The sequence below is a fragment of the Haliotis rufescens genome, unplaced genomic scaffold, assembly GCF_023055435.1.
Source record: "Haliotis rufescens isolate VD_foot unplaced genomic scaffold, xgHalRufe1.0.p SCAF_7, whole genome shotgun sequence".
In the NCBI taxonomy this organism is placed as follows: Eukaryota; Metazoa; Mollusca; class Gastropoda; order Lepetellida; family Haliotidae; genus Haliotis; species Haliotis rufescens.
In genome coordinates, this window is record NW_025964361.1 from 13,434,901 (window position 1) to 13,461,068 (window position 26,168).

Sequence of the window (26,168 nt, forward strand, 5' to 3'; positions counted from 1 at the left end):
TCCTGGCATCGCTCATGGGCAACGGAATGTCCATCTGCATGTCTTTATTATAGAGATGGAAGATTATCAATGTGAATTAGTCCTCAGAGAAAATAAATATTCATTTAACCGAGAGCAAGACAACAGCAGGCATGTTGTGTTCTTTGCATATTGCAGGTGAGGTGAGATGAAAAGGGGTTTAACGTCGCGTCCAGGATTATTCCACTTGTATGCAAGCACTTGTATGTGTATGTGGCTGCTTATACTGGTCAAGACTATTGCCGTTTTAATAGTGCTGGCCAAATGAGATACCATGTCGTAGTTCAGGATTATTACTCGTGTGTACGCATGCACGTGTGTATGTGTATGTGGCTGCTTGTGCTAGTCCGAACTAATGCTGTTTTAATAGTGGTAGCCTACTGAGATACCATGTCAAAGTTTCAGATGAATATCCCACTCAGTCTGTTGGTCTGACGCGGCCTACGATTGAAAGCCCCACCTTCGGCTCTCCGGGCGGACGATCTACCTGTAGACCACTCAAATTACAGAAGAAAACTTGGTTCTTTTACGACAGAGCCCGAAACGTTTTGAAACTGATGGGTGGTATACATCCGAATTTTATCTTGAACGTTCTAGATTTAAACGAGAGTGAGTGGCGTGAGGGTGAACGCAGATCACTGCAATATATATTTTCGTTCCTCGTGTTCCATGATTGAAATGGTGCTCACCAACCCAATAGCATTACCAAGGTGCAACCTGCAGTCGAACCCACAATGAGCTGATACGGGCAGCCAAGGGACGGAACGGAGAACTGATATAATCGGCGCCACGGTCCATCTGACCATACATGCCCTGACAAAACCATATTGATATATTCGACCACCTTCCGAGACGTCTATCATCTCTGACATAACTAACTCAACGTAACACCAAACAGTGGTAATACGAGTAACATTCTATATTATCCCATGAATTTGGAAAAAACTCGATTTTGATCGGTCAATCAGAGGTTTCAAATCACAATAAACAGTGAAACAGCAGATTTGACAGCCGCTTCACCGGGGAACCTTATATTGCTATCATAATACTTCGCGTACAGTCATTGTCAGAAGGCATATTTAAATAATTAAACGTGCAATTTTAGGCTACGAAATGCAAAGTTGCTGTTACCACAATATTCAAATGATAACGGAAAATGGTGTTGAAGGAAACCATGGCACGTTTTGCTTAGTTTTCTTTTGGGGTGCCCATCTCATGGTAGCTTCGAAAAGCTTTCCATGCCTGTCATTAGTTAGAGTGAAGTAAATTACTCTTTAAGCAAACTTCTTGAGCTTAAAGAGTTCCATGTTTTGTTTAAAGGCTGTTGTCAGTTATTCGGTAAATTCTTATCGACAACCCACTCAAACCGAAAGGCCCAACCCATGCCGATTTGATCAAGATATTTTTCTAACACTGAAGAGTTTTATTTAGTCATGGTAGAAGAGAGATAAACAGACAATGTAGAGCTAGGCTACCTGCAGATTTAACCTCGCTAAATTTAATATTTGGAATCTCACGCAACGCATGCGGTTCCAAATTCAATTTGGTGAGGTTAAATCTACAAGAAACCTGTCTCCGGTTTTGAAGACACAGTGTTAATCTCCTGATTTATGCAGCCGCTATACACACATTGCTTCAATTAAGACAGCATTGACATGGGATTGGGACTTTTTGTATAATCAACATATTTTGTCTCTGGATAATTCAGCTTCTAAATGCCAATTTTTTTTATCACAGCATATACGTTTTCCTCTATTTGGCCTCATGACGTTTGCCTGGTCTGCAGGACATGTCACAGCTGTGACATGAAAGGAGAAACTGTGTACGGCTAACAGTTTCATTTGATAATAATCATCAATTCGTTACATGTAGGATGTTTGCAAAGATATATTGGAATACTATTATTGTCATGGTAGGCTGTGTCTGTATTTCGCGGCAGAATCAGTTCCAGAACCTCATGTTTGTTGTACCAGTGACCACTGAGATCAAGACGGTTACAGTGGCTCAACGTGTCCCGACCTCACCCTTGCTGTCATCCGTCGATAGTGATATAGCTGGGATATAGCTGACATAGTTGTAAAACAACAGTCACTCACTCACTCACTCATAATAGTGATAAGTAAAATGGTTGCATGAAATAAGCAAAATATACATACACGAATAATATATTGCATAAATAATAAGGAACACTTCGATTTATATGCGTCAACTTATGATTACACTCAGAACGACTGTTTAAGTCCGAAGTCCCATAGAAACAAAAGGCAGTGAGGTTCATTCAAGTGCGTTGCCTCACTGAATTGAGTATGGATGTTGAATTTAGTGTAAAGTGGTTTGTTGAAACATGTGTACCCCGTATTTGTGGCATGGGTTCGTTGCTTCAAAATCTGAACATAGACCTTTTTGACACCTTTGATTATCCAGTGAGTTTCTTTTCAACAGGTTAAGATAGTGAGCATTCGGTGATCCCACGTCATCTTGCTTGGATGACACGCAGTCAGCTATGTCAAACAATGTTGATCGTTGGTTGTTCTTGATATTAGTCACTGGATTCTCTGGTCACTCCGTCATGTAGCTGGACATTGGCATGAGTGCACCAAATACGAAAACAAAGATCAAGAACATGGCAACATGTAAGAATCATGCTTGAGAATCAATGGTGAAGGACGTTACCATGGACACCAAGCAGAAGCCAACACAATGATAACATCGTGCATTTTCACGGTGCAGCAATCAAACTGAAACAGACTATAATCAAGTACGAACCTACAAACTGTTTATATTTATATATGTATGTGTGTGCGTGCGTGTGTGCGTGCGTGCGTGCGTGCGTGCATGCGTGCGTGCGTGCGTAGGTATATATTCGCGATACATGTATAATAAACAATTTGTAGATAAGTCATTGACTATAGTCTTTTCAACTTATAGATACATGTATGGCTGGCGGGGGCTGCCTCCCTTAGACCGTTTGATCTTATTATCAAACTTTGCTGCTACTTTATACACAAAGTATTTCATTAAAGATTAGATTTACATGTGGTCGTGAATTGTGATGTACACTGGGTACACTTGATTCCATGACGAAATATGTACAATTTTAGATAAACAATCTACTGTGAACACACAGAGACTTAGATATGAAGTAATATTGTTTACACATAATATTTCGCAGTTGTCACATGTAAACACATATACCATTTTCTTCTAAACAGTCCTTATTGGCACATGTAAGACTGGAGTGTCACCTGGGTTGCCAGAAACGACTACGCTTGGCCACGCATTCAGTCTGTGCAAGTTGACCATTTGCTGCCCTTTTTCGCTGGACTTGGATGTTCAGTTTCATGGTCATTAGCTGATAAGCTGAGCCTCGGAAACATACACGGTTTCTTCAGATTCTTGTGTTGTGGCGTTTTCACATGTCTGTTGCAATGGTGTGGCCATTTCAGTTGTCTGGTTTGTGGGAGAATATTCTGCAGTAAGATCGTTTCAGACACCATTCCCTCGAGTGTTATTTTTGGTAGAGATTGGAACAAAGTCCAACTTTGGCTTCAGTACCAAACAAGGCGTTGCATGGTGATTGTTTGATACCAAAATAGTGGCTGTAGCTGTTTTCTAATTGTACAAAACGTAGTCCCAGAGGACAGTCTGTTGAATCTCTGTCTTCTATTTTAATTTTAGAAGTGTGAACTGTGCATGAATCAGCACCAATGTTGATAGACATGCAGTCCAAGTTAAGGGTGTGCAGTTTAACTATGAGCATGACGTCACGGGTTCCCATGATTATTTTCAACTTCAAGATGGTAAAGTACTATCAGGGATGTCCTGGAATATTGTAACAGTCACAGTGTGTTATGTGAACGATTTCATAATGTTCAAACAAGTTGTTAGTACATTGACGAAAGTGACCTTATTTGACAGAAACTGTCGTTCCATTACTGCAATGACACTCCGTAAATCGTTCCAAGACGCCGGAATTCAGTTTGCGGATTTGCACCCATGTGCGGTTAGGTTAAACATTGCTCATTTTCCTGGAATCTAGGCAGTAACATATTACGTCACAAAGAGATGCACAATACAGACTGAATTCTCATGTCATAGGCGTGACAGTGGGGTGATAATGCACGCGTTAATCAAAGAGGATTTATCACACTGGTAAGCGTATCCGGATGTCTCTGGGGACTACCACAGTCGAGGCCTTACCTTGATGTTGAAATAGCTCACATCAGGACGTGTATGTTGTAATATATTCATAGTCTTTTCATGCGAGCGTCGTTATACACTCCCGGCAGACCACCGTGTGCACAGGGCTGAGGTATTTTGAAACTGGTTGTACAGGCACATTGTGGTGGGATATTGTAACCTCTGTCTTCAGGGAAAGCGGTTGGTGACGAAAGGACGCCATTATGATCACATTTTGTTTCATTGGAGTATGTGTGCTGTTGTTTGGGCCGCTGGTCTCAAGTAAGTTTTACATATTTTGGTCATAATATAATGTTTAATAATGTGAAACTGTAATTCAGAAACCGTTAATTTGGGTGATTCGATTATTTAAATGATGATAAGACACACCGTATGTATCTTCAATTTGTGAGTGTGTCTGGGAATGTATTGTATGCGATAGTATCCGCTCTTCACTATCGGGTGTGTTGACACTGTTTAAACAAGTCGGTTGTTTAAACAAGATGGCGGACTCCGCTATTGCTTAATGTTTACGTCTAGACCTGGACCAGCTGTCCAGGTTCAGTCATCATAAACAAAGTAAACTGACACGGCACACAGCAATTATCGCCTTACATCTGCGTATATATATATATATATATATATATATATATATATATATATATATATATGAGAATATCAAATTATCAAGTTGTTTACGGAAACTTCTGGTGGGTTTGACTTGGCAACGCTTTCTGGGAGAAGTCCCATTCGCTGTCTGGGCTGCGTGTAGAGGGGGCAAGGGCCCTAGCCTGAGCTGATGATAGGCCTAACCAGCCTGACTGTGCCAGGATCACCCAAACCCTCTTTGTTTTTTTAATCTGTGAATAATAATAATAATAATAATAATAATAATAAAAATAATAATAATAATAATAATTATTGTAGCCATGTGCTGATGATGAGCCTAACAAGTTTGAATGTGCCAGTGTCACCCGGACCCTTCGCTGCCTTTGTCTTTTTTATAATGAATAACACTACTACTACTCCTGCTGCTACTGCTACTGCTACTACTGCTACTACATGTACTACTACTAATGATGATAATAAATGCCAAATCCGTGTGAATAGTATTCCTCCAAAGTGGTAAGAAAGCAAATAACACCCAATTAAAACCAGCCACTACATAAATAAAAAGAAATGAGTAATGTGATATGCGTTTCTTACAAATAACATCGTGGTAAACCCAACCGTCAGTGCGTGCTCACTGGTGAGACAGGAATACGTTAAACAACAATCCCCGGTGGTGTAAGGTAATGTGTTTCTTTGCATACAACCTTCGTTCGGCTGGAAGTAACTCTGATGAAGATTATCAGTGCAACAACACTGTTCGACCTCGTGATCAGAACATCGCCTATTTATAACTGTATTTCAGGGATGATCATTTGTCTCAAACCAGTTGGGGGCATGGGTAGCCCAGTCGTCAAAGGCGCCGCGATTCGCTGTGCAGGTTTGCGTATCTTGGGCACGCCAGAAACCTATGATAGTGGGTTCGAATCCCGGTTCGCCCCAATTATGTTTCTAGGTTTGTAAGCACCATACCCGTGCTCGTTGGTTTCACCGAAGTGGTAAACGTCTGAGACCTGCATCACTTCGGGCTTTCCTCCCACATTAAGCTGACACGCCGTGATATAACTGGAAGACTGTTAAAAGCGGCGTAAAACCAAACTCACTCACTCACTCAAACCAGTTAGGCAAGTCACAACTAAATCTTGCAAACTATGACCTGCGTTGATAAAGATATTTTACAGGATGGGCTCTAGATCTAGGCTTTTGATTGGTCTGGTTGACGTGTGCACGTAAGCAAACAGCAATCCAAGGGTCGCGTACATGTTTCAAGGAGAAGTCAACAGCGTTACCCATCCTGTTAGCGTCGGTGGTTTCCCGGCTGTTTGACAGACAGACAGATTTTTTTATTACAGTCTCACTCCAATTCTTTACAACGCTATTTCATAATATAATACCTTTATGAGTAAAGAGAGATTATTCTTAAAGGTATTTACATATTCTGCATATATAATGAAAACGGAAACTTACTAGCAGATGTATAAAACCTTTTTTCCTTTTTTGTAAAATTTCATCGCAGACACAGGACACATAATACTATCTGGCAAAATATAGGCTATTTTCTGTACATCACACTTGTTTGGGACTACGTCGCTCAAAATTATACACAGGACAATTGAACATGACATTGCATCCATCTTCAACTACAGGTACGTCAAGACACTGAAAACACTTCCTGTCTTCTAACGGCATGTTACCATACCGTCCGAATTCAATTTTAATAAGAGCGGTGCCTTATCTGAATTTAGCCAAAGTGCTTTCGTTGGCACGGGGCATAGGGCGTTTGACATACTCATCAACAGTATAGTCATGTTTTAAACAACAGTATACTCTAAGTTTGTAACATCCCGTGCGCGATGGATCAACGGGATGTGAAATTGCATTTTCCATTACATTTTTGTGAAAAACCAAACGTTTAACAATAAAACATGATCTAAAACAATTGTCTGGGGGAATAAAATGTCCCACACCCATATCTATTCATTTACAATGGGTGCGGAAGTTATTTATTAATTAAGAGTTTTCTTTATTCTGATTGCCCTGAGATTACTCCATAGAAATATTTTACGAGCTGTACGATCTTAGTTTAGATTGCAAAGACGTTAATATTGTCGAACCACACGTCCCCATTGGCGTACTACTGGTGGGGTCCATGTCATGACATTGCGTACAGCTTAGTTTGGGGCATACTTTTTCACACCCAGATAAAAACGCATTGCACGATTCTGTACAGCATTAACGCACTGCATATCATTCATTCCCCAAATACAAGATCAGTATTCTAAATCTGACCACACATCGTGTCATGTAACGTTGTAAATGTACGGTATTGCATTCCACCTAATATTTTATATTTAGAGATTAGTAAATCAAGCGCTCTGCTAGTTGAGCTATGAAAGCTAGCAGCTGATTTGCAATACATGTATAGTCCAGATATTCTGTTAACAATACCCCCAAATAGAAGTAACTGTCCAATATTACTGAATTATGTTCACCACAAGTGAATGCGTAGTTCGTCTTCAAGACTGATTGCGGTCTAAAATGTATGTTCGTTGACTTACTACTTTTTACAAATATTGTGTTGTTATTACACCAGTCACCAAGACAGTCAAACATAATGTTGAGACAAGTGTATGACGGTTCGTTTCTTGTATATGGCTTGCCTGTTACGGGACTATCGAATTGCCAAGAACGATTGTTCAGTTGACTCATGAAAGCTTCATTGTACTTGGGTGATATTTCAAACAACTTGTATCCGACATAATGTGTTGTGTTTCCCTTTGCATACAGCAAATATCTTATCAGTATGATGTGAATTATGCCCCTAGAGTCTCAGAGAAATCAGATCCATTGCAACGGATATTTTTGATCACACACTAGAAAACTTGCGAATTTGTTTTCACGCACAGCTAACTGTCGACATGTACATGTAGGGGGACGAAATTGTGAAGAAAACGTTGTCCCAATGCCGTACAATACTGCACATCTGATCTCCGTTTGCATGGTATTTTATACAACTATCAACTTTACATATGAAAGGGTGTTATTATTTTACCATAACCGTTTTTCACTGCTTTCTTAAATAACAAATACTTCAATCTTTGAGGAACCTAGTGTTACTTACCTGACGGTTCGTAAAGTAAGGAAGACTCAGTCTCTAAATACAAACCATCATTGTTGATAAAAATAATGTACATATTTGCATATATGTATATACGGTAAACGTTTCCTTACAGGGGCGTGTAACGTTACGCTCTATGCTCAAGGGGAACCGCTGAATTTCACATCTCCTAACTACCCAGGCAACTACATAAGGTATGTAAAGGGATATTCATCTTCATGTCATTTATCCCCACCCCCACCCCCATAGAATGTGGTCGTGTTTATCCCGAAGTTAATGTATATTGATGTATCCTTATTGTCATTAGAATTGTTATTCTTGATACGTCAGAATTAAATGCAAACAAGATGATGTTACTTTAGTTACCAACAAGCATTCTTTTTTTCTGCAGCAATGACAACTGTTATTGGGACATCTACCCTCAAACCAGAGGGAACAACGTTGTGCTCGACATGGTGTTCTCCGATATTGAAGACTCACCCGGATCAACCTGTCAATATGACGCCCTTACCATATACGTAAAAAATAATGGTAAAATAGTTAGTTTGTACATTGCAAAAAATAATGGTGAAATAGTTAGTTTGTACATTGCAAACCTCATTTATCTTAAATAGATTCAGATATAAATTAATATTGTTACATGTAGCTACATTCTAGAATAAAAGCCATAAAATCGTTTGATTATATGTGGATGGGTTAAACATGCTCTGAAAACGTCAATCGCCTATTTGTTAGTAAATAGAGAATCTCACCCCAGTGTCTTTTGACATCAAATATATCAACACGAGTTGATAAAAGTGGAAAAATTCCGAGGCTTGCCGAGGATTTTTGCCGCTTTCATCAACGAGTGTAGACACGAGGGTGAGATTTTATTTATCATCCAACATCATTCTTCCAACTTTTTCAATTTGTAGACAGTAATTAGCAGTGTCTTCAGCAGCAGAGCCATGAGTGAAGTCATTTGATTGTGACGTTATGGTAACCAGTGACGTCACAATGGTCTGCAAAGCATTGTGATGTTATTTCATTGCAGCGATATCTACAGTGTAGATATCGCTTGATCTCATCCAAGCGATATCTCCTGTGGGAGCCAGTTTTGGATGATAAATGTCATTGCAATAGTTTTCCTTCAATCGTTTTCTGCTTCTTTTTTGTTAATTTGTTAGTTACTCAGTCAAAGTACTACATTAACGCGTTCTTGTTTCACGTTGTCTGTGGGACATTTAGGAAGGCAACTCATTGATATTAACTAAATGTTCATTTTGACATTCCACGTTTTGCATTTCTATTTAATCTATTTCCAAGAACGTTCCTGATACTAAAATACATTAATGTTTGCAACAAGAAATTACTGATTACAGACAATTACATTTTTTCCACCCTAGGTGATCAAAGAAAAGCCGAGTCAAAAAGTATTTGTGGACAAAGCAGATTACATTTTATTACCCGTGAAGACCAACATTTTCATGCTGTTTTCAAGACTGATGGCACTGTAACCAGAGGCGGTTTCCTAATTAGATATTATGAAACAGACGGTGAGTAAAACCATGCCCTTGTTTGTAGCTCCAGTAACCATATGGTCATCCCGTTTCATTCAGACAGTAATATCTCAGGAAGAGGCTTTCGCTTGCAGTACTCATCTGGTAATATTTCGAGAAATATGTTGGTGTTTCATGGTAGTCAAATTCTAGTTCTTGTCTTGTCTTGTATATTTTCCTTGATGGCCCCAAAAACTCCTTCTGTGAGAGACTTTTTTCCTTATTTAACAGAGTACGCACCACCGAATAACTTACAACTTACAGCTTGTAAGGCATCAAACCCCAATGGGATTTTTTCTACGAACGACGTTAATCCCCTCAGTTGTAATCCCTGTGGCTGTTATCACAAATCATCAATTTGTCGTTTTGGTTAATTGTGAATTGTTATGAACATGCTCGTAATTACATTTTGTTTTCCGTTATGCTAATTGAAGGTCACTCTTGTGGAGTATCAGATCTCTCCGCCTCTTCTGCTGCATGGACGAACTTGACTTCCCCTGGCTATCCTTCAAACTATTCCAAGTAGGTACCTACACTCGTAACAAATGAGTAATAGTTAGTCAGTCAGCTGGTAGCGCTACTCAATTGACAACTGACACTGCAAGGGTGGCAAATAACACCACACACCACGTGAAGGTAGCACTACACTGGTTACTTGAACGTAGCACTACACACGTGACAGGTAAGTAGCACGTTACTTTTAAGTTAGGATAATATGCGTGTGTGTGTGTGTATGTGTCTGTCTGTCTGTCTGTCTGTATGTATTTGAAGATGGGTGGTGTATAAATTGTATGATATGTCTTATGTCGCCTTCAGCAATAATCCAGCAAAATCACGTTCACTCGCAATGTTCAATTCCTGGCTTCGATTCCTTACACGAGTGCGATGTGTGAAGCCTGATTTTGCTGGAATCTTCCATCAGCGTAGAACCTACTTACTCGATCAATGTTACAGATTATACAATTGTTAAGGTAGCACTACACATGTGGCAAGTAAGTAGCGCCACACACGTGACTAAAATGTGGCACTGCATACGTGACAGGGAAGTAGAAATCCATACATGACTAAAGTAGCATGTTACATGTATGCTAGGATAATGATAATTATAACTAAAAAGTGTTTGAATATCATGACATGACAAACACACCATAGGTAATTGTGGATGATTGGCATTATTGCTGGAGAGAGTGAGTTGAGTTTACCGCTGCTTTGAATAATATGTTGTGAGTGTGTATGTGTGTGTGTATGTGTTTGTGTGTTTGTATGTATGTATATAAAGCTGATGTAGCAAGTTCTATTTGCAGCAACCTAGACTGCCGGTGGACAATTTCTGCACCCGTTGGATATGAAATTAAAGTTGAAGTTATGTATTCTAATGTTCAAAACTCGACAGCTTGTTCAAGCGACTACCTTCTCTTCAGTGACGGTAAGCACAATGTACATATTCAAAACAATATTTAAAGTAACTGTGCTGTAGTCGTGTTTAATACATTCTGAACAATATCTGTATGATTAGTCAAAATTACACCATGAATCCGAAATAAATCAAGTTCAGTTACTTTACGCTTTCGTCACAAAACATACGGCATGAGCAAGCCAATGCTCCTCGTGTGGACAACTTAAGCGCCTCAGCTAGTTTTAGATACAATGATTCGTAATTATTAATGTTATAAGTACTCATGAGAGATGATTGGCACAGAATATATTTAGTCAAGGTTACGTTTGTATTGATTTCTGATCAATAACCAATAATATTAGCCTCAAGTTGATTCGATTACTAAGATGTATAAATGTAAATGTATGCGTCTAAACCGATGTCATGAGTGAATAAATATATTTACTTATTAATTCAAGGTTCCACATCTTTCGCTTCTCAGTTGGGAAAATATTGTGGTCGTAGTTACATCACCAGGGTAGTCGTCAGCTCCAGAAACTACATGACCATCACATTCCACACCGACGGCTCTGACACAGCACCAAGATTTAATCTGAAATACAAAGCTGGAACGTTCCTAACAACTACTACAGGTACAATTATTGTGTGTTGACGGCCGACTATTTAATAATTGAGGTCATGGTGTAAAGGGATGGAAATCTTTGGGGTTGGGCGATGTGACTGTGCTTGGGGTTTGTCATATTGAATGGTGCTTTGGGCTGGTATTAATGGTAGAAATAGATTATTTATATAATTTACTTGTTCACAGCATCAACACACATTGGAATCACATGGGACACAGTTTAGTGTTATGTCTACAATGGATGTTTGCCTCAACAAAATATAATTTATATTTGTTTAAATACATACGATACAATCAGTGACAATAAATAAATTTCTCGTTTTTAAATTATGCACATGTCATTATAAAATTTAAAAGTATTTTTGTATGATATTTGTTAACTAGTTATATATGTGAATTTGGACGAACAACAGGTTAATTTTCTTTTTCAACTTTAATATGTTCCGGCGCTTTATAACCTTAAACAAATTTAACAATTATTCTTTCACTCTGGCTGTCTTTTTTGTTTATATAGAGAGAAAAAATGAGCTTAATTGTGGAAGTTCATTGCTCAGCGCCTCTACGTCCACCTGGAGATATTTGTCGTCTCCTGGCTACCCCAACTACAACTACAAGTTAGTAACTATATATTTATCTTTGGTTGCTGCCCCTTATTGATTAATGGCAGGTTAATATATAATGACACCTTTAGGTGACCAATATATCAACTACCCTTCCAACTACGAGTTTTTCCCGATGTAATTTGTTGTGCAGGGTTGCGGATCTTAAAAACATCCCTGGGTCCTAAGATCTTGGTTTCAAATCCTCGATTCACCCTGCTTATTATCCTTGACTTGTCTGCATCATGATCGCGCCCGTGGGTGTAAAAGTCTTCGATGCACATCATTTAATTTTTTAGGAAGCCGGCGATTTATATTCAAAGGTTGAAAGGCCAAACAAAACACATGACCTTCACACATCACAACTGAACTTCACACATCGATGCTATTATGTAGTGATTATGAGCAACTCACCGGAGGACGTTTAATTGGACAAAACTTCACTGAGATTAAGCAGCGTTTGGACATAACGCTCGAGGGCCACCTTTAACTTACCTTCACTAGAGGCAAAGTCCTCACCGAAGATAAGGTGGTATTGGGATGGCCGTGAAAGACTTCTTATTCAAATGGTTCTTCTTTTTTTTAATAGCAATGACTCTATTGTTTGGTTTCAGATTGGAAAAGAGATGTGTAGTGTTGATGATGATATTTACCTTGGTGTTGTCTATTTTGCCACCAGAACACTTCTAATGAAATGTATTTCGAATTAGAGAGTTCACTGATTGTTCAAAGTGTTTTTAATGTACGAAAACTTTATTTTCATAGGCAATTTTAATGCCCGAAATACTAGCATATTTGACTACTGTATTTTGGTTTAACATATCGGGAATGAACAAACTTAGACATTGATGAACTGTCTCATAAATTTAACCAAGATGCTGTCTTTAAACAACTTAAGTAAACAAACAAAAAATGTGTAGCGACTGTCTAGGAAATGACCTACATTTTGGTCACTACACATGCAAAGATGTAAGTGTGGTTGGCTATGTTCGCAGTCAATATACTGTTTCTGATCAGTTGGGTACTTTTGTTACACTGCAGCCTAGTATCTCAGTGGCCTAGTACTCTAAAATTGGCATTCGTCAGGACTGGTACAGGCAGCCGCACGCACATGTATGCACGTCGCTATATAAGTGTATAATCATGACTGTATCCGGTCACTGCACAATAAGAGTTTAAGATACCATCGTGCAGACACCTTGGAATGGTGATGAATTATTGTTGAGACACTACCATGACATATTATGCACTGTTTGAATATTTCATCTTGGGACAAGGATGCTTCATAATTTGAACCTTTTCCCTTGTTAAAACCTCTTCCCTAGTCAGTGATGACTTCGGATAATACAGATTTTGAATCATGTTCCGGTCTCTCTCGTTTTCGTTTGAAGACTGTTTTGCAGTTATTGAATAATTGGGAGCATCATCATGATAAACACCAGCCATACAGTGGACAAGGGATGGATTTAATTATCAGAAAGAACAACGTTGCTACGGACGGAAGAGTGGTGACAAAGAGCATGCTTTCCAGATGTCCCATACTTACATGTATATTGCTGTCGATGGTTTTCCTGTCTTGTTTTATGCACTTTTTGACTTGCTGTCATACAATATTATATGTATATGCGTTTGATCTGATTGTACGTTTAAAGATTACACTATATATTTCTTTGTAGCAACATGGACTGCAAGTGGACAATTTCTGCACCCGCTGAATATAAAATAAAAGTTGTAATTAGAGTTCTTGATGTGGCGTTCGTGTACAGGTGTGCAAAAGACTATCTCCTCTTCAATGACGGTAAACACAATATTCAATTTTATAAAAGTGCTTAAATATAATCCTATTGCTCTATCATGTTGAATTGGTTTGCAAATAATATGCTCAGTAATTAGTATTATTGGCCTGAAGTTGACTTCAATACTAGTATGTTAACGTATGTGTCTTTAAATCGACGACATGAGTAAATCAATGTATTTATTCAAGGCTCCTCGTCTGACGCTACTCAGTTGGGTAAATACTGTAGTGGCGACAGGGACGTCGTCAGCTCGAGCAACGCCATGGCCATCACCTTCCACACTGACGGCTCTTTCTTCGGCAAAGGATTTTCTTTGAGATACATTGCGCGGACGTCAGGTACTTAGCTTTATTGTTGTTTTAATGCTTCCTCTTTAACACATAAAACACAAATTTACTCTCTTCTTTGAAAGTGACTAAAAGGGTTCCAAACACGCTTAAATATAATTTGGTTCTGGTCAAAGTTTGCAAAAAAATGCTGGATATGTTGGATATCCTGAGCAAATATGTGTGAAAAAGGAAATTGATTTTCTCCCTCTAACAAAATGATAAATCTTGAAGCAATTTCTGTTTCTGATAAAATCGCAGTATATTTCTTGTTTTACGCTTTGGTTTTGTGTAGCCTAAACTGGAAACAAGGATAATAACACAGTGAGCCTACTATGTGTAGCTGTATTCATGACTACAACATGTATGTGGTTTAGGTGTGTGTGTGGTTGGGACTGTTTTGGATTTGGCCATATTAAATGGTGCTTGGGCTGGAATGCATGGTAGAGATAGATAATTTACTTGGTCACTGCTTCAAGGCACGCTGAGAAAATCACACTGTTTAGCCTTACGTCTATAATGATTGTTGTGAAACAACAAAAACTCACATTGTGATAATTTAGTGACATTAGTAAACCATTTCACGTTTCTAAATTCTTCATATAACGTGGGCCCTCTGAATTTATCGGTCTTGAATAAAAATTAAAAGTATCATGCATGATCTTTACTAACTAGCTAAATATGTGAATTTAGATGACCAACAGGTATATTTCATTTTCCATTATAATATGTTCTTCCACTTATAACCTTGAAAGGATTTAACAATAATCCTTGCACTGTTGCTGCTTTATCCTTTATATAGGTGCGAAAGAGCTTAATTGTGGAAGTTCATTGCTCAGCGCCTCTACGTCCACCTGGAGATATTTGTCGTCACCTGGCTACCCCAACTACAACTACAACAAGTTAGTACATATATACCTATTTGGTTGCTGTCCCTTATTGATTAATAGCAGGTTAATATAATTAATGACACCTTCGTGCCATAAGGTGAGCAATACATACAACTACTCTTTCAACCACGAGTTTTTGTCGTTGTAACTTGCTGTGCAGAGTTCCGGATCTTAAAATCATGCCTAGATCCTATATATGATCGTGGTATCAAATCCTACATTCTCCCTGACTATTATCCTTGACTTGTGTTCATCATGATCGCGCCCGTGGGTGTTACCTTGTGGTAAAAGTCTTCGATGCACATCATTTAAATCTTTCGCCTCGCAATTGAGGAAGCCGTAGATCTGTGTGCAAAGGCTGTAAGGCCTATCATGTCACATGACCATAATACATCACAACTGAACTGCACACATCGATGCTATTATGTAGTGTTTATGAGCAACTCACCGGATGACGTTTAATTGGACTTTACTCCATTGAGATTAAGCAGCGCTTGGACATAACGCTCGATGGCCACCTTTAACTTACCTTCACTAGAGCCAAAGTCATCACCGAAGATAAGGTGGTATTGGGTTGGCCGTGAAAGACTACTTATACAAATGGTTCTTCCTTTTTTAATAGCAGTGACTATATTGTTTGGTTTCGGATTGGAAAAGAGATGTGTAGTGTTGATGATGATATTTACCTTGGTGTTGTCTATTTGCCACCAGAACACTTCTAATGAAATGTATTTCGAATTAGAGAGTTCACTGATTGTTCAAAGTGTTTTTAATGTACGAAAACTTTATTTTCATAGGTAATTTTAATGCCTGAAATACTAGCATATTTGACTACCGTATTTTGGATGAGCATTTCGGGAATGAACTAAACTTAGACATGGATGAACTGTCTCATAAATTTAACCAAGATGCTGTCTTTAAACAACTTAAGTAAACAAACAAAACATTTGTAACAACTGTCTAGGAAATGACCTACAGTTTGGTCACTACACATGCAAAGATGTAAGTGTGGTTGGCTATGTTCGCAGTCAATATACTGTGTCTGATCAGTGGGATATTCTTGTTACACTGCATCATGGTATCTCAGTGGACCAGCACTCTAAAATTGGCATTCGTCAGGACTGGTACAGGCAGCCGCACGCACATGTATGCACGTCGCTATATAAGTGTATAATCATGACTGTATCCGGTCACTGCACAATAAGAGTTTAAGATACCATCGTGCAGACACCTTGGGATGGTGATGAATTATTGTTGAGACACTACCATGACATATTATGCACTGTTTGAATATTTCATCTTGGGACAAGGATGCTTCATAATTTGAACCTTTTCTCTTGTTAATACCTCTTCCCTAGTCAGTGATGACTTCAGATAATACAGATTTTGAATCATGTTCAGGTCTCTCTCGTTTTCGCTTGAAGACTGTTTTGCAGTTATTGAATAATTGGGAGCATCATCACGATAAACACCAGCCATGCAGTGGACAAGGCATGAGTTTAATTATCAGAAAGAACACCGTTGCTACGGACGGAAGAGTGGTGACAAAGAGCATGCTTTCCAGATGTCCCATACTTACATGTATATTGCTGTCGATGGTTTTCGTGTCTTGTTCTATGCACTTTTTGACTTGCTGTCATACAATATTATATGTATATGCGTTTGATCTGATCTGTACGTTTAAAGATTACACTTTATATTTCTTTGTAGCAACACGGACTGCAAGTGGACAATTTCTGCACCCGTTGAATATAAAATAAAAGTTGAAATTATAGTTCTTTCTGTTGATTCCGTGGCCGGGTGTGCAAAAGACTATCTCCTCTTCAATGACGGTAAGCACAATATTCAATTTTATAAAAGTGCTCAAATAAATCATATTGCTCTTTTATGTTGAATTGGTTTGCAAATAATATGCTCAGTTATTAGTATTAGTTGCCTCAAGTTGACTTCAATACTAGTGTGTTAACGTATATGCATTGGTTTGCAAATAATATGCTCAGTAATTAGTATTATTGGCCTCAAGTTGACTTCAATACTAGTATGTTAACGTATATGTCTTTAAATCGACGACATGTGTAAATCAATACATTTATTCAAGGCTCCTCGTCTGACGCTACTCAGTTGGGTAAATACTGTAGTGGTACCAGGGACGTCTTCAGCTCAAGTAACACCATGACCATCACCTTCCACACTGACCGCTCTATCACAGGCAGAGGATTTTCTTTGAAATACATCGTGCGGACGTCAGGTACTTATCTATATTGTTGTTTTAATGCTTCCTCTTTAACATTAGACTAACGCTACATGAAACACAAATTTACTCTCTTCTTTGGAAATTCTCTAAATGCTGGATATGTTGATGGTAGAGATAGATTATTTACTTGGTCACTTGATTTAGCCTTACATCTACAATGATTGCTCCGAAACAACAAAAAAACTAAATGGGCCCCCGGAACTGATCTTTACTAACTAGTTGTACATGTGAATTTAGATGAACAACAGGTTAAATTCATTTAATTAACGCCTTTGTTCTCACGCAGAAGACCTCGGTTCCATTTCAGACATGTTTACAATGTATGAAGTCCATTTCTGGCGTCCCCCACCGTGATATTGCTGGGCTATTGCTAAAAGCGGCGTAAAGCCGTACTCGTTCACACACTCAACCGCTTATGTCCTTGAAAGCATCTAACAATTATCCTATCACTGTTGCTGCTTTTCCTTTATATAGGAGGGCTTAATTGTGGAAGTTCCTTGCTCAGCGCCTCTACGTCCACCTGGAGATATCTGTTGTCTCCTGGCTACCCCAACTACAACTACGACAAGTTAGTATATAATATATATTTATATATATATATATATCTTTAGTTGGTGCTCCTTAATGATTGATAGCAGTTTAATATAATGACACCTTCGTGCCATAAGGTGACCAATGTATACAACTACTGCTGTGCAGAGTTCCGGATCTTAAAAAGCATGGCTAAATCCAATGATAGAGGTTTCAGATCCTACATTCACCCTGACTATTTTACTTGACATGTCTCGACCATGATCGCGCTCGGGGATGATACCTTGTGGTAAAAGTCTTAGATGCACATGATTTAGAACTTTCGTATCACAGTTAAGGAAGCCGCCGATCTATATCAAAGGCTGAAAGGCCGAGCATAGCACATGACCATAATACATCACAACTGAACTGCACACATTAATAATATCATATAGTGTTTAAGAACCTCATTGAAGGACGCTAAAACAGGACAATACTCTGTTGAGATTAAGCAGCGCTTGGACATAACGCTCGATGGCTACCTTTAAGCTGGCACAGCGTGACTCACTCCAACTATATGTACGGATGAGTACACATATTTATAGGTCATGCTGATTCCTTGCAGGTGTCCACAGGCGCTATGCAAAATTACTGCTTTAACTGAAAAATGTCAGTCAAAATTATAGTAAAATTGTTATAGTTGGGTCAAGGGCTTCTAAATTTAAAATTCTGAGATTTGTATACGGTGAAAATGAATTTCAAGCCATCAGCGATTTCAATTACCCGTGGATTGAGCTTCATAGGAACCGGTGTCTATTAAGTGCAATCAAATGTTTGTCGGAAAGAGGATCAAAAGGTATGTTGACCTTACAAAATAAAGCAAGAAATATAATTCTTAAACTCAACTGTTTGTTTTTGGCCTACAGTGTATTGGTAACTCCTATTTGGCTGCGAAATATGGGGACATGAAAATTTCGAAATCATTGAGAAATTCTAACTTTTTTTAGATGACATACATGTATATATCAACAGTGCCTCAAACTTCATGATTCATGGCGAATTTGGAAGATTGCAACTTTGTTAAAAGGTATATAAGAGAATGATAAACTTCTGGTATGAAGCAGGAACAGGTAATCAGAAGCGCTCACACTCAGTTTATGATTATGTTTATCATGATTCAAGAAGTATTTGAAATAAGTGGTTAGACTGTATAAATAATATCATAAACTCTTGTGGTTTATATAACACGATGGATAACCCTTATTCAGTAACGACTAAGTTGCTCATAAACCGTGTTGAAAAAAACATTTTCTTAAAGGATGGTGATGCAATATCATATCTAGTTCCAAAGGCAATCTATATAAGTATATTAAACATGAGAACTCCATTGAAAAATACCTACTTAACAAGAATATACATGTCCTTCTATTAAAATTTAGAAACCATACTAGAAACCATAGATTTCCGGTAGAAACCTGTAGATGGAAAAACCTCACTAGAGAAGATAGGCCTGTAGTAGCATAGACACATAGACCGCTGATTAAACCGGCTGTGATAAAAAACAAACTTGGGGGTTAATTAATTCTGCACTTTCAAATGAATGAGTAACCTAGGCTTGACATGGGCACTGTGGACCTATTCCTAAGAGATGGCTCTTGGACACTAAATGATAGACGCATACGAGTCTTATAGACAAAGGTCCCTTGGACTAAAAAGGAAAAACTTGACTACAAGAATTTACAAGCACATGGCCTTCAGAACTTCTTGACTTCCAACTACAAATAGGTGCTTAACCAAAGCTACATAACCCTGAGGATATTATTTTCTTGCTTGCCTCAATTCTGTCATCAAAAAAACATTATTGGCATTTGTGATTATAGTTTTAGGAGACACGTAGTGCATCCCAGAAAATAGATGCCCTTGCCTGTTGATGGTTGAGCGTGAAGTGTGTTTCACACTGCATAGACACATGTGTTGATTCAGGATCCAGTGCATCCATGATCATCACCTGAATTATTGTTGAGACTCTACATGACATGTTGAACACCGTTTGAACGTTTCATATTGGGACAGAGATTCTGCATAGTTTGAACATCTACACTAGCAATCTACCTCTTCCGTAGTCAGTGATGCCATCGGATAACCTTGACTTTAAATCATGTTTAGGTCTCTCTCGTTTTCGCTTGAAGAAGTTTGCAGCTGTTGAATAATTGGGAGCATCATCACGATAAAGGCATGTAATTCTTTACCTTCCCTGGGGAGAAACGTTATGTTGGTTTTATGTCTTACTGTGGTCATATTTATGGTTTCAAGATGTCAGGATAACATATAACTATCAATATTATATGTTCATTACTTTTGACTCCGATCTGTGCTTACGTTTAAAGAGTACACTACATCATTCTTTGTAGCAATATGGACTGCAAGTGGACAATTTCTGCACCTGCTGGATATAAAGTAAAAGTGGAAATTATAGTTCTCTCTGTGGAATATGAAACCACCTGTGAAAGAGACTACCTCCTCTTCAGTGACGGTAAGCACATTGTTCAATTCTATAAGGTTCTTTTGCTCTTTTGTGTTAGTTTGCAAAATATGCTCAACAATTAATTGACCTCAACTTGACTTCAGTACTAGTATGTTAAGGGGTATGCCTCGACGACATGAGTGATTCAATATATTTATTCAAGGCTCCTCGTCCTACGGCACTATGTTGGGTAAATACTGTGATGGCACCAGGGACGTCGTCAGCTCCAGTAACGCCATGACTGTCACCTTCCACACTGACAACTCTGTGACAAAAAGAGGATTTTCTTTGAAATACATGGCGCGGACGTCAGGTACTTTCTGTCTCTGATTATTGACGATTGTCTTGTTCCACTGTTTTACCGCATGATATATCTATATGTCCCAACATTAAAACTGCCACATCATTTATAATAATAACTGCACCCACGAATGGGGTACAACAAGACCCATTTTTGCCCTGTTGAAATACCAGATAAAGTTAATGAATGTTTTTCAACATGGAATTATTGAAAATAACAAAGTCTAATAATCTTTCTTGTCAACACATTTCACCACGTCGATAAGAGGGTATTTCATATTTGTTAGACGTAAGCAGTAATACTTGATATTTAACTGTTATGGAAGGTCATCACCGCACCCCTTCTATGTTGTGCCTCTCAATGTGAACAGCCCCGTTTCTCCTCGGACATCCTCATCATCACACAATCAAGTCTCCACTAATGAATCCATCCAATGCTGTGTAACTATTCAACGTTTCAGGTTGTGGCACAGAGGAAGAGATAAACGGATATGAAACGAAATATATTGAATCACCGAATTATCCTCTTGACTATCCCGAGTGAGTATGCACTACACGTTTTACGATTATCACGGCCACAAAGAGGGACGTCAAACTGCATTCCGAGAGCGTTGGGCCAACTACCAATTGATCTAAGCACCGTGTTAATCATTTACTACAATTGTAAAAATGACATACGAATCTGTAGTCTACATGGGCATGAATCCAAACGTCACTGACCAATAAAATCCAAGTAAAGCAACATAATGCAAAGCTTATTGAAGTCTTTTGCATAGTTTGCACAGTTTATCATTTCATCGGACATATTTCTCACACAAACTAAGTACTACCAAATATTTCCGTTCTTTGGTTCAAGTTAGGCAAGTTTCATTGCAACTAATAAAGATACAACAAAGGTAGACCCATGGCTGTACCTTACCCGTGAAGATCCTGGGGAGAATAACTGTTCAGCAACCCATGTTTGTCGTAAGAGGCGACTATGCTTGTCGTAACAGGCGACTTACGGGATCGGGTGGTCTGGCTCGCTAACTTGGTTGTTGCATTTCATCGTATCCCAATTGCGTGGATCGATGCTCGTGATGTTAAGCACTGGATTGTCTGGTCGAGACACGATTATTTTCAGACCGCCGCCATATAGCTGGAATATTGCTGAGTGCGGCGTTAAACAACAAACAAACATGCTTGCACCACATGAAATGAATGTGAAATAAACCACGCCTGTCCCTCCTTGTTCTTTGCAATTTATGTTTTGGCTTTCTCGTATTCTTAATAGCTGAGATTGCAAGTTTGGTAATTTTAATATGCATATGACTCGTTTCATGACTAGAGATGGACACTCATGATTATTCGACGCTGATTCTGTTATTGCGAATGTATATAGGTATTAAGTGTTCGACGACATGCTATTGACCGTACCATGAAATTAAAGCAGGATAACACCATAAAATACTGACATACTATTCGTAATATAAATAAAACAAACCAATGTACGTCCTTGTAAACAGCAAAACTTTGGAGAAACAATGAAACTTGACCCGACTTTTCATGCATTTCTATTGCATTTTGAACATATGTGTATTGACTTAAGACATACTATTATACATAAAAACATCTAACCTCAACCCCATGATAATCATTGTGGCCATTCATAATATTGTATTCAGCAATGCAATACCAGGTATAGCATTAATCATATCTTCCTTTGGTAGAAGTCGTTCTTGAACCTATGTTTACGACAATTTAACGACAATGTTCAACAAACAAAACGTAAAAAAGAAAACAATTAATAGGTTTTGGCATCGAAATTTAAATGAGATCGTGGCAGTACTTACCAAAGTGAATACAAACACCTGGAACAAGAGTATAGTATTTTATCATTGACTGTAGTAATCTTTAAGAAAGTCAACAGAAACACCAGAAACTTCTATGTAGATTGTATCGCAGTTAACGTAATCATGTGGCGAATTTGCAAAACTGTTGCGTTGCGACCTGAACAACACTCAGATCATGTTGTAATTCGGTTTGTTGTGGTACATTTTACAATGATAATGTATCGGTCTAATTTCAGCAATGCGGACTGTTCATGGACAATCAGCACTGATGTTGAAGGATATGTAATCCATGTGAAAGTGGAGTTTTTCTACCTTGAGCATGACAGCACGTGTTCCTATGATTATGTGCAGCTCTATGACGGTAATGTCTTACTCAAAGACAGAGGTTTCCTAGAATTGATTAAGAGAGACAGTGTGTTATTCACACGAATGTATCAGGGTCCTCAGTGTAACTGTATTTGTAAAGACAGGTGTCGTTTTATCATTGCAATAAAACCCTTTTAATCCAAGTTATACCTGGTCGTTTACTCTACGCTAAAAAATAAAAATAAAATAGTCGCGTGTAATAAATAAATATCATTCCCAAATATATATTAAAAGTATTGCCTGTCTTAACGCACTTTAACCTCTTTGTCTTTAACGTTAACTGATGTGATTTGTTGTAAGCTATAATATTCTCACAATATCACACACATGTTCTATTCTTGTCACAGTCAGGGGAACATATGAACACTCGCTTGGTCGATGGTGTGGATCGGATGGACCAGATACACAGAGTACAGGGAGGAGTATGAAGGTTCGATTCCTCTCCGATGCTTCGAGCACCTTCACAGGATTCAAGTTGGCCTTCACTGCCGGCGAGCCAACATCTTCCTGTAAGTTTTTAAGCTGTATTCATTCATTTCAAAATAGATCGAATCTGTTAATATAAGACGAATGAGATTCCTCAATCAGCACCCCTACTATAACGTTTATGTCACGTCTCAGTCATTGTACATTTCCATTGTATTCGTGTTGATTTACACCTGCAGCGTATTGGGGTTAAACATTATCCATACGATGTGTTTAGATGACTACAGAATATCTTGAGGGTATGGGTGGCCAGGATGACTAAACTGTCGCCCTGTTTATGTCTACTAAATATAAACCTGTGTCCATTCGTTTCACATCAAGATGCCACACCTGTACATGACTGACATAGTTACACGCGGCCTTAATCTAAACAGTTATACACTGCTTCATCGTTTGTGAATATTGTGTCACGGGTTGTAGCGGTTATAATAGTCGACTCATTGTAATTGTCATTTGACCAATGTTAATACACTGAGAACTTGAACTATTGGCATTTGACATAATATCACGCTGGTATTGATGGCTCGATAAGTGTAATACAATGACGAAAAATGTGTATGTTATTACCTTCTGTGCAAACGTTTCCCCAGCTGTACAAGAAAACATGAGAACGTCTTGATCGCCACTTAACTTTAACTTCTTAAGTAATCTTCAGAACCTAGGAAACATCAGATATGTAGGTTTGACATCATGTCGGAAGGTATAGATGCGTGGCATGCCGTACCAGAACGCGATAGGGTTATGGAACAACAATTCTTGTGCAAATATGAATTATTCTGAAACTTTCAAGAATCTATTTCAAAACCATATTTACTTGGCACTCTACCAGAGGGCTTATTAGGTCATGTTACATGCATGTATGTGACAGTAGTACTGATTAATCATTTTCAAAAAGACCTCGAACATGAATATTATTTTTCCCTTCAGCTTCTGTGTCCAGGAACATCGGAGTAATAACATTCAATGTACATGTACGTGACTCGTCTTTGTTTCACCATTCTGTTTCGTCTTTTACTTTGTACAGCGTCTTTTTCACTGAACTTTGGAGGGGTCATTGGAGGGGTATTCGGCGGCATTGTGGGCGTGGCTTTATTAACGTGTTGCTGCTGTGGAATTTGCTCTAGGAAAAAATCCACGACAAACGACCAGTCACAAAGGAACAGATCTCGTGAAGCCAACGTGAACAACGTCTTCTCCATCCCCCTGCCCATCTACCCACCAACTACGGCTACTACTCTGCCGGCTATGTTTACTCCACCCCCAGCTTACAGTGAAGTCGTGAAGGATGACCCCCCACCCTACTGTCAGGCAGTTCCACTATCAGACATACAGCCCATTGTGACGTCATCCCCTAACGACGCATATGAAGGGATAGATAACCCAGCAGGCCCGAGTTGAGTGACAGTTTCACATGATGTGGACACATACATGAATACACACAAATTAACATATTTTTTTATGAAATCCCCAAACTCCATCGACAGCAAATAAAAACACCGTCAAAAATTGTTCCAAAGAGGTATATTTAATATTTTCTAAGAATATCTACCACCATAAGAAAATGCAGTTATCTGTATTCTTACAATATCTGGTTCCCGATCTATTTGGGTCATGTGTGATGTTGATTGTTGAACTGTGCATAACCAAGGAACAGAAGTCACGTTTTACAAGTGAAAGAACTTTCACCAACTGATCAGTAGTCAATTAAGACTATCACAATCATGCCACAAGCATGTCACAATTGTGAATGGATGATAATACAGTGACCACGATGATATGGTAGCATATACTTATAATTGTTTTGTTATTTGTTATAAAACTATTTTGTATATCAAATGATGCTTGGTGTTGCAGTTATGTTTATGTTTATTAGAACATGAAAGCTTCTTACAAATCATATACATATTTTACATATGCGAATGTAGTGCACGTACATGTGCGCGTGCGCGTACGTGTGCGTGTGCGCGTTCCTGTGTCTGTCACGGGTGTCTTGATATTGTATTGAGCGTGAGAGTACAACATAACACTGAACACAGATGTTGTTTACTTTGATGGAATCCACGAGCCTGGGTAATCAAGAATTTAAATTCATGGCAATTATTTTGCTAAAGGTTTCGTTGGATCCCCCATTGTCATTGATTGCATGGAAGATATTGTAACATAGAAGTGGTTTTGCTGTTCCGACCGTTGACATCCGACCACATATTGAACAACACAACTTGCAACAACAAAGTCAGGTTCCTGGCATCGCTCATGGGCATCGGAATGTCAATCTGCATGTCTTTATTATAGAGATGGAAGATTATCACTGTGAGTTTGTCCTCAGAGAAAATATATTCATTCAACGAGAGCAAGACAACAGCAGGCATGTTGTGTTCGTTGCATATTGCAGGTGAGGTGAGATGAAATGGGGTTTAACGTCGCGTCCAGGATTATTCCACTTATGTACGCACATACTTGTATGTGTATGTGGCTGCTTGTACTGGTCCAGACTATTGCTGGCCCACTGAGATACCATGTCGCAGTTCAGGATAAGTACTCGTGTGTACGCACATGCACGTGTGTATGTGGCTGGATGTACTAGTCAAGACTATTGCCGTTTTAATAGTGCTGGCCCACTGAGATACCATGTCGCAGTTCAGGATTATTACTCGTGTGTACGCATGCACGTGTGTATGTGTCTGCTTGTGCTAGTCCGAACTAATGCTGTTTTAATAGTGGTAGCCTACTGAGATACCATGTCACAGTTTCAGATGAATATCCCACTCAGTCTTTTGGTCTGACGCGGCCTACGATTGAAAGCCC

General features: G+C 38.7%; 1 protein-coding gene across 1 annotated transcript; it reads left to right on the plus strand.

Moving 5' to 3' along the window:
• The first annotated feature begins 4,278 nt into the window (after window positions 1-4,278).
• On the plus strand, window positions 4,279-25,202 carry LOC124141871 (cubilin-like). Its single transcript, XM_046510045.2, has 20 exons — window positions 4,279-4,479; window positions 8,040-8,118; window positions 8,316-8,455; window positions 9,310-9,459; window positions 9,897-9,984; window positions 10,767-10,888; window positions 11,317-11,490; window positions 11,995-12,094; window positions 13,756-13,877; window positions 14,064-14,213; window positions 15,004-15,103; window positions 16,802-16,923; window positions 17,190-17,339; window positions 17,820-17,913; window positions 20,267-20,388; window positions 20,543-20,692; window positions 21,141-21,219; window positions 22,748-22,872; window positions 23,225-23,386; window positions 24,388-25,202. Exons 1-20 carry the CDS (start codon window positions 4,422-4,424, stop codon window positions 24,759-24,761), a joined length of 2,661 nt encoding a protein of 886 aa, XP_046366001.2. The 5' UTR covers window positions 4,279-4,421; the 3' UTR covers window positions 24,762-25,202.
• The last annotated feature ends 966 nt before the right edge of the window (window positions 25,203-26,168 follow it).